This window comes from Oncorhynchus keta, chromosome 26 (assembly GCF_023373465.1).
Source record: "Oncorhynchus keta strain PuntledgeMale-10-30-2019 chromosome 26, Oket_V2, whole genome shotgun sequence".
Lineage (NCBI taxonomy): Eukaryota > Metazoa > Chordata > Actinopteri > Salmoniformes > Salmonidae > Oncorhynchus > Oncorhynchus keta.
Genome location: NC_068446.1, coordinates 20,992,977 through 21,003,402, shown reverse-complemented (window position 1 = coordinate 21,003,402; position 10,426 = coordinate 20,992,977). Strand labels below are relative to the sequence as shown.

The 10,426-nt window shown below is 43.5% G+C and overlaps 1 protein-coding gene and 1 pseudogene across 1 annotated transcript in view; both read left to right on the top strand.

The window, feature by feature from the left end:
* The first annotated feature begins 591 nt into the window (after positions 1–591).
* The window catches only part of myoc (myocilin), a 15,776-nt gene continuing 5,941 nt past the window's right edge, over positions 592–10,426 (top strand). The window contains exons 1-2 of the mRNA XM_035737285.2: positions 592–1,425; positions 10,196–10,261. Coding sequence (XP_035593178.1) covers positions 939–1,425; positions 10,196–10,261 — 553 coding nt within the window. The 5' untranslated portion in view covers positions 592–938. The remainder of the gene's footprint in view (positions 1,426–10,195; positions 10,262–10,426) is intronic.
* Positions 9,369–9,421, top strand: LOC118359396 (uncharacterized; annotated as a pseudogene).

The window sequence follows — 10,426 nt, the reverse complement described above, 5'->3', positions numbered from 1 at the left end:
CATAAGGGAACACCCTGCCACCCATGGAGCTCTCCGTCTCTTGGGGGAGGTAACTCAATCCCCCAAAGCCCACCTACCCCTCGTTTCCCTGGGGAGACTCCCCTGCCAAGCCCCCCTACCCCCCTGAATCAAACACCACATATAGCTACAGATAACCCAGCCCTGTGGTTGCTGGCAGAGAGGGTTACTGGATATAGAAACATCAACAGATTTGAAAAGGATGAGGGCAAAGGAAACTGAGAGCCACCCTCTCTTTGCTTACCCTCTTTGCACATGCACACACACACGCACGCACGCACGCACGCACGCACACACACACACACACACACACACACACACACACACACACACACACATCAGCAAGCACGTGTAAACACAAATACATACAACCACTCCTAGGGCTCTGGAATGTATTTGTTGTTGAGACAATCCCAGAAAAACACACTCTCCTGCCTTTTCTTCCTCCCCCTCTTTCTCTTTCCTCTCCTCCCTCCGTGCCCCCCTCTCACCTCTCCTCACTTTCCTCGCGCTCTTTCCTCCCAGATTGTATAAATATCCCTGAGCTGTTGAGAGGGACTCAGAGACCTGAGGACCCTGACCTGTGAAACAAACAGACCAGAAGAGAGAGAGAGAGAGAGAGAGGCAGACAGCAAGACAACAGACAGAATAATCAGAGAATAAGAACAAGAATCATCAGTAACACATTAGGGAAATAAAATAAGATAAATAACAATAAGAAATAAGGAGATGGAGAACATTTGGGCCAGAACTAAGTGAAGTGATAAAGGGTCAATCACCACGACAGAGGAAGAAGGGCTGAAACACAGAGTGAAATAGGAGAGACATTGATGAGACAAAGAGAGTGAGAGAGACCAGAAGAACCGTGTCTAGTCTACATCTGTGTGTAGCCCACTTGTGTGGTTGCGTTTTTATCCACCATGTGGCTGCTGCTTAATGTTTGTGTGTTCTGTCTGCTGCAATATGGTGAGGGGCAGGACCGTGCCACTCTCTGGAGAGGGAACAACCGTAGCGGGCACTGTCAGTACACCTTCACCGTGCCCAGCCCCAGCGAGACCAGCTGCCCCCCTACAGCCTCTGGAGGACCAGAGATGGAGGGGCTCAAGACTAGACTCAGCCTGCTGGAGGTATTGGTGGCCAGGCTGACTGGAGGGGAGACAAGGGGTCCTGGGCTTGGGGCTGGGTCCCAGGCTGGTCTGCAGGAGGCTCTGACGCAGGCCATGGGAGACAGGAGCCTATTGCAGGGAGAGAAGGAGCATCTGGAGAGAGATGTGGAGGAGCTGCAGAGGAGGGTGGAGGAGATGAGGAGAGAGACGGAGAGACTGAAGAGCAGACCCTGCTACCCGCAATCCCCTCTGGTGCCTCCCAGCGTCCCACTACAGGACAGTGGTCTGCGACTTGCCGGAGGTAAGTAACAACATCTGTCTCTCTCCTCCTTCTTCTCTCCTAATGGGGAGAGAAAGCTCATATGATTCCCGATTGAGACCTACACCACTTATGGACAGACTTTGGCATGTGGAGGTGTTCTCCAGTCTGGCTCGGAGATATACAGTTGAAGTTGGAAGTTTACATACACTTAGGTTGGAGTCATTAAAACTCATTTTTCAACCACTCCACAAATTTCTTGTTAACAAACTATAGTTTTGGAAAGTCGGTTAGGACATCCAGTTTGTGTTAGACACAAGTAACTTTTCTAACAATTGTTAACAGACAGATTATTTCACTGTATCACAATTCCAGTGGGTCAGAAGTTTAGATATACTAAGTTGACTGTGCCTTTAAACAGCTTGGAAAATTCCAGAAAATTATGTCATGGCTTTAGAAGCTTCTGATAGGCTAATTGACTTCATTTGAGTCAATTGGAGGTGTGCATGTATTTCAAGGCCTACCATCAAACCCAGTGCCTCTTTGCTGGACATCATAGGAAAATCAAAAGAAATCAGCAAAGGACCTCCGAAAATTAATTGTAGACCTCCACACGTCTGGTTCATCCTTGGGAGCAATTTCCAAACGCCTGAATGTACCACTTTCATCTGTACATACAATAGTACGTATAAGTATAAACACCATGGGACCAGGCAGCCGTCATACCGCTCAGGAAGGAGACGCGTTCTGTTTCCTAGAGATGAAAGTACTTGCGAAAAGTGGTGCGAAAAGTGCAAATCAATCCTAGAACAACAGCAAAGGACCTTGTGAAGATGCTGGAGGAAACAGCTACAAAAGTATCTATATCCACAGTAAAACGAGTCCTATATCGACATAACCTGAAAGGCCAAAAAGCAAGGAAGAAGCCACTGCTCCAAAACCGCCATAAAAAAGCCAGACTGCACATGAGACCAAAGCTCGTACTTTTTGGAGAAATGTCCTCTGTTCTGATGAAACAAAATATAACTGTTTGGCCATAATGACCATTGTTATGTTTGGAGGAAAAAGGGGGAGGCTTGCAAGCTGAAGAACACCATCCCTACCTTGAAGCATGGGGTGGCAGCATCATGTTGAGAGGGTGCTTAGCTGTAGGAGGGACTGGTGCACTTCACAAAATAGATGGCATCATGAGGATGGAAATTTATGTGGATATATTGAAGCAATATCTCAAATTAAAGCTTGGTCATAAATGGGTATCCAAATGGACAATTACCCCAAGCATACTTCCAAAGTTGTGGCAAAATGGCTTAAGGACAACAAAGTCAAGGTATTGGAGTGGCCATCACAAAGCCCTGATATCAGTCCCATAGAAAATGTGTGGGCAGAACTGAAAAAGAGCGTGTGAGCAAGGAGGCCGACAAACCTGACTCAGTTACACCAGCTCTGTCAGGAGGAATGGGCCAAAAGTCACCCAACTTATTGTGGGAAGCTTGTGGAAGGCTACCCGAAAGGTTTGACCCAAGTTAAACAATTTAAAAGCAATGCTACCAAATACTAATTGAGTGTATGTAAACTTCTGACCCACTGGGAATGTGATGAAAGAAATAAAAGCTGAAATGAATCATTCTCTCTAATATTATTCTGATATTTCACATTCTTAAAATAAAGTGGTGGTCCTCACCTAAGACATGGCATTTTTACTAGGATTAAATGTCAGGAATTGTGAAATACTGAGTTTAAATGTATTTGGCTAAGGTGTATGTAAACTTCCGACCTCAACTGTGTGTTTGCTGTGCATCAAGTGTCTTTTGGTTTTGTAGGAGAATCAGGAGATTCTGAGTTAACTGGAAGAGCTGAGTAAAACTGTGATGCACACACTCAATGATGAGGTGCTTTCCTGTAACATAGAGGATTCCACAGAACTGTTTGTGTGGATATGGGTGGGTGTGTTCTTGTGCATGTCTGTGTTTGGGCAACACAAGGAGGTCGAAGTAGTGTCAGGTTTCTCAGCTATCTGTTTAAAGAGTGGACGGAGGGAGAAGGTTCTAGGGGACAGTCAGGGTTAGTCTTTTATTTACAACCAGAGCCTTCTTTATGGGGACGTGATGCCGGCGTGAGAAAAGACAAGCAAGACATGTTAGAGTCCCATTTCCATCTTACCTTAGGGCTTTGATGATGTTTGACTTCCTGGTTAATCAAGGGTGTTTGTGTGGGTAGGGGGGTATGTTGTCTCGTAAAGCTGACATTGCCCACCACCACCATGTAAATCCTCCTTCCCCAACTCCCCATTCCCTATCTCAGTGCTGCCCTTCCCACACTCTAAACCTAAAAAATAAGTTAATTATTTCCCTGCATGGCTCTGTGGCATCTGGTTTGATCCTCATGTTAGCACTTGCAGGCTAAAACGTACAGAGGATTGTTCCACCTCAAAAGAGCACAAGAACAAGGATTTTGACACCAACCATTTTAGATGAAGAAATGATTTCTGATTTGGACCAAACTTCTTCCTATAGATAAGTAAGACATGAGGAATCCCAACAAAATGGTAAAAAAAACACACCCCATGCCAATCCCACCCCAACAACCAGTATCCAGTATCAGTTCTCTTTTTCTCTATGTTCCACAAGTAGTATGGGGCTGTGGTTGGGGGTATTGCTTTTCCATACTATGTCATGTATTCCCTTTGAATCTGGTGATGCCCCCCCCCCCCGTTCAGCTAAATTAGAAGTCGCTAGCATTATTTACCAATTATTTATAAATTAGTGTGAAAGTACCCGGTTTTGAACACTAGATGCCGCTGTGCTTGCTACTGTATACCGCCACACTTTTATCAAATTTGCTGGTCTCTTTAAATAATTCACATTCAGAGAGGAGGAAACGCATGAAATAGGGAAGAGAGGAGTAAAACGTTAAACCATATGTTTGTGTGTGTGTGTGTGTGTGTGCGCATTGGCGTGTGTGTTTGTGCTCACACGAGTGCGGTGAGGCTTGGTAAAGGGGTCCTTTGCGGGTGGGTTCCTGGCTTTAACAGCCAACCACTTAACAAACACACCATAAATCCCCTCTTGACCTCAGCTGACAGAGCTCAGTTTTACTAGACTAGTTCAAATACGGTTGGCTCTTTACTGGGTAACATCAAAACAGGCCGTGCTTTAATGTCTCTCTTTATTGTTTAACTCAATGGGATTTCCTGGTTAGAAAGGGCTGGTCAGTCAGAATCAGGCATCTACAAGATGAGGTTGTTTCTGATGGTCAACCATGTGAACATTGTGCCTCCACAATGGCATTGGTTTGATGCCACTCATATTGTTTCTGGAAACCTCTGTCCCCGTTGTGCCACAAGGTGTTCTTTTATCTGTTTTTTGAATCTGTTTTTATTGCTAGTTTGAGTTACCTGGGGTGGCAGAGAATTCCATGTAGTCATGGCTCTATTTAATACCGTGTGTTTCCTTACCTCTGTTCTGGACCTGGGGACTGTGAAGAGACCTCTGGTTGCATGTCTTGTGTGATACCGATCAGTGTCTGAACTGAGTGCCAACTGCTTGAACAGACAGTTCGGCACCTTCATAACATCAACACCTTGCACAAAGACATATAGTGATGCAGTCAATCTCTCCTCAACTTTAAGCCAGGAGAGATTGACATGCATGTCATTGACATTCGCCCCCAGTGTACATCTAAGTGCAATACGTGCTGCTCTGTTTTTGACCAACTGCAATTTGCCATTGTCTTTCTTTGCCGAACCTGAACACACAACTGGACAGTAGACCAGGTGCGACAAAACTAGGGCCTGTAAGACCTGTCTGGTTCACTGAGATATCAAGAAAGCACAGCAAAGCCTTATCATGTACAGACCTCTTCCCATTTTAGTAACACATGACACCCAGCAGTTTAGTCTCTTCAACTTGCTCAATAGCCCCATTATTCAATAATAGATCCATATGAGATTTAGGGTTGAGGGTCGAGTGAGTGATTAGTCTGAAAAATGATACTTTTAGTTTTGTTTTATATTTAGCACCAGCCTATTGCTAGTTACCCATTCTAAAACTGATTGGAGATCTATGTTAAGGGTGTCCGTTATTTATTTTACTGTTGTAGCTGACGTGTACTGTGTACTGTTGAGTCGTCAGCGTACATGGACACACAGGTCAGTGGAAGGTCATTAGTAAACACAAAAAACATTAATGGTCCAAGCCACCTGCCCTGCGGTACACCACACTCAACATTCAACTTCCATTAAAGAAAACCCTCTGTGTTCTATTGGATAGGTAATTGTCCATCCATGATAAGGCAGAGGATGTTAATCCATAACACCTATGTTTCTCAGTAATATGTTATGATCAATGATGTCAAAGGCTGCACTGAGGTCTGACAATCTTATTATCAATTTCTTTCAACCAATCATCAGTCATTTGTGTCAGTGCCGAGCATGTTGAGTGCCCTTCCCTATAAGCATGCTGAAAGTCTGATCCTAATTTGTTTTCTGTAAAATAACATTGTATTTGGTCAAACAATATTTTTTCCAAAATTTTGCTAAGCACCAGCAGGCTGATTGGTCTGCTGTTGGAACTATTAAAGGCTGCTTTGCTATTTTTGGTCAGCTGAATGCCACTTGCCTCCCTTCAAGCCTGAGGGCACACTCCGTCTTCTAGGCTTAGATTAAAGATGTGGCAAATAGGAGTTGCAATGTATTCCGCTACCAACCTCAATAATTTACCATCCATGTTGTCAGTTACAGGTGGTTTTTAATAGATAGCAGTAATTTATTCACCTCTTCCACACTAACTTTGCAGAATTCAAAGCTACAGCGCTTGTCTTTCATTATTTGGTCCGTTATACATGAATATGAAGGCTCAGCATTCGTTGTTTGCATGTCATGCCTAAGTTGTCTAATCTTGTCAACAAAAACATTTATTGAAGAGGTTGGCAATATCAAAGGGTTTTGTTATGAATGAGCCATCACCCTCAATGAAGGATGGAGCTGAGTTAGCTTTTCTGCCTCAAATTTCATTTAAGGTACTCTAGAGATTTTCACTATCATTCTTTGTATAATTTATCTTTGTTCCATAGTATAGTTTCTTCTTCTTTTTGTTTAGATTACTTATGTTTAGTTACTGACTCACCTCCCCCTAAATAGATTCTGTTACGCAAGTTTTCTAATGGCTTATGAAAAGGCACTGTTGTTGTAGAATAAATGCAATCAACAACAGCCAAACCAAGAGACCCATGCTGAGTATGGCTGCATCCAAGAACAACAGCTCTGCTACACAGCAACGTGAAGGTGGACTGTGCTGAGAGATTGAGACTGAGGGAGGCATTCAGCCAAACACGAGCCTTTTATCTCCTCTCAGCTCTAATACAGTGCCTTGCGAAAGTATTCGCCCCCCTTGAACTTTGCGACCTTTTGCCACATTTCAGGCTTCAAACATAAAGATATAAAACTGTATTTTTTGTGAAGAATCAACAACAAGTGGGACACAATCATGAAGTGGAACGACATTTATTGGATATTTCAAACTTTTTTAACAAATCAAAAACTGAAAAATTGGGCGTGCAAAATTATTCAGCCCCTTTACTTTCAGTGCAGCAAACTCTCTCCAGAAGTTCAGTGAGGATCTCTGAATGATCCAATGTTGACCTAAATGACTAATGATGATAAATACAATCCACCTGTGTGTAATCAAGTCTCCGTATAAATGCACCTGCACTGTTGATAGTCTCAGAGGTCCGTTAAAAGCGCAGAGAGCATCATGAAGAACAAGGAACACACCAGGCAGGTCCGAGATACTGTTGTAAAGAAGTTTAAAGCCGGATTTGGATACAAAAAGATTTCCCAAGCTTTAAACATCCCAAGGAGCACTGTGCAAGCGATAATATTGAAATGGAAGGAGTATCAGACCACTGCAAATCTACCAAGACCTGGCCGTCCCTCTAAACTTTCAGCTCATACAAGGAGAAGACTGATCAGAGATGCAGCCAAGAGGCCCATGATCACTCTGGATGAACTGCAGAGATCTACAGCTGAGGTGGGAGACTCTGTCCATAGGACAACAATCAGTCATATATTGCACAAATCTGGCCTTTATGGAAGAGTGGCAAGAAGAAAGCCATTTCTTAAAGATATCCATAAAAAGTGTTGTTTAAAGTTTGCCACAAGCCACCTGGGAGACACACCAAACATGTGGAAGAAGGTGCTCTGGTCAGATGAAACCAAAATTGAACTTTTTGGCAACAATGCAAAACGTTATGTTTGGCGTAAAAGCAACACAGCTCATCACCCTGAACACACCATCCCCACTGTCAAACATGGTGGTGGCAGCATCATGGTTTGGACCTGCTTTTCTTCAGCAGGGACAGGGAAGATGGTTAAAATTGATGGGAAGATGGATGAAGCCAAATAAAGGACCATTCAGGAAGAAAACCTGATGGAGTCTGCAAAAGACCTGAGACTGGGACGGAGATTTGTCTTCCAACAAGACAATGATCCAAAACATAAAGCAAAATCTACAATGGAATTGTTCAAAAATAAACATATCCAGGTGTTAGAATGGCCAAGTCAAAGTCCAGACCTGAATTCAATCGAGAATCTGTGGAAAGAACTGAAAACTGCTGTTCACAAATGCTCTCCATCCAACCTCACTGAGCTCGAGCTGTTTTGCAAGGAGGAATGGGAAAAAAAATTCAGTCTCTCGATGTGCAAAACTGATAGAGACATACCCCAAGCGACTTACAGCTGTAATCGCAGCAAAAGGTGGCGCTACAAAGTATTAACTTAAGGGGGCTGAATAATTTTGCACGCCCAATTTTTCAGTTTTTGATTTGTTAAAAAAGTTTGAAATATCCAATAAATGTCATTCCACTTCATGATTGTGTCCCACTTGTTGTTGATTCTTCACAAAAAAATACAGTTTTATATCTTTATGTTTGAAGCCTGAAATGTGGCAAAAGGTCGCAAAGTTCAAGGGGGCCGAATACTTTCGCAAGGCACTGTAACTCTAATAGCACAGGGTTAGAAGGCTTGATTGGGCCATCCTCAGGGAGGATGGGTAGGAGTGTTTTGGTGTTTCAGTCTGTGAGGACTTGCTGTGGTCATGATGTTCTGCAAGATTTGCCCTTATATCCATCAAACACACACGTGGACACTCACACAAACAGTGTGCACTTGTTTACCTGAGATGATGAATAACCTTTGCCCCCTGGGAACTGTTTTGTAGTTCAGGGAAGCAAGACTCTTTCCCCCCACCCTCCCTCCCTCACTCCTCTTCACCACCCACCTCTTCCCATACCCTTCGGCCTAGAAAGCATCCATTGACCCAGGTCATACAAGACGTGAACAGAAGCAAATATAAATGACCATTCTTATTGGGCAAGTTCAGGCAGTACAACTCTTTTCTTCCGTTTATGCCTGTTGAACGTGACTCTGGTCTCCCACCCTTCACTCCTCACACTTCTCCTCCTTCTCCCCAACTTTACCCCAAACTCACCCCTTCTCCCCACATGTGTAGTACTTACTATAGAATGTTGTAGTATACTGTAGAACAGGGTTTCCCAAACTCGGTCCTGGGCCCCCCCTGGGTGCATGTTTAATTTTTTTGCCGTAGCACGACACAACTGATTCCAATAATTAAAGCATGATGATGAGTTGGTTACTTGAATCAGCTGTGTAGTGCTAGGACAAAACCCACATGGGAAACTCTGCTATAGAATACTATAGTAAATACTAAAGTATTATCCACAACAAAAACACCATACAGTAATGTCCACAAAAACACGACACTTTTTAACTATAGTAAATACTACTTTATTACATTTGCATTGTACTCTATCCTTTCCCCTCCCCAATATCGCAATTAGAGCCACCCATAAGTGAGAAACCTACATGCCAGTTATAGACCATATATTGGTGTTCCCTACAGTTTTAGAAAAGAGCACCAGCTCTGAGCTATCCGTTCAGACCCCAGTCTTATCTACTTACAGGTTTTGTCAAATGTGCTCTTTTAGTATTTCTCCAGTAGGTTTCCTGAAGGAGAAAGCCTCCACTTCTATGTCAAAGATAATAAAAGCAGAAACACTATAGTAAATACGACAGTGATGTCTGCAAAGACACTACAGTAAATATTACAGTATACTACAGTCTACAGTTTTCCTTTAATATGGTATTTTTACTATAGTTAACACACACACACACACACACACACACACACACACACACACACACACACACACACACACACACACACACACACACACACACACACACACACACACTGCATAATTATGAGGCTGTTAACACGTTAACATGTTAGCATCCATCACTGTTATAGATCCAGTCACTGCTGCTGTTTATCAACACGGGTGAAGTGTTTAGTTTAGAAACTCTCAACTGTAATGGTTCTCTGAGGGGCTGAAGGGGGGGGGCAGAGGAGAAGGGGAGTGATGGGTGAGCCTTGGGGGAATGTTTGGCCTTGTTCCAGTTGAACTAAACTGGTATGAGGAATGGCTAACTGTGGTAGCAAGGCAGGTCGGGGGCTTCAAGACTAAAGGTTGTGTGTGTGTGTGTGTTCAACAGTCCGGCAGACTCCACAGCAGCTGGGAATCCACTCAGGAGTGTTTGTTTTCTCCTCTTACATTCCCTGCTGTCAGTAGTGCTGCCAGAGACCCCCCTCACTGCTCCCAACACACACACAGGGACCCCATGGCTGGCTGATGTAGGCCGCTCTGGGCTTGATGGTCACTGCATGGTCAGGGTTGGTGCTGTCATTGTGTGATGTTAAAAAGTGTGTGTGATTCTACATCCATGATGTGTTTGCAGATGCTGGTGTTCTCTCTCACCTGGTATCCAATGCTGGAAGACAAGGGGACACTGGCAGTTTGAGAGGTAAGCTTCTGTGGTGTCACTGGGTATGTGTTTGCATGTGTACAAATCTAATTTCAACAGAATGAATAAAGTGAACCAATAATTCTGAATTATTATTCATTCACAAATATCCCAGTATTACCACAAAATTAGTATAATGACAAAAATATGCCATAAAATAGATTT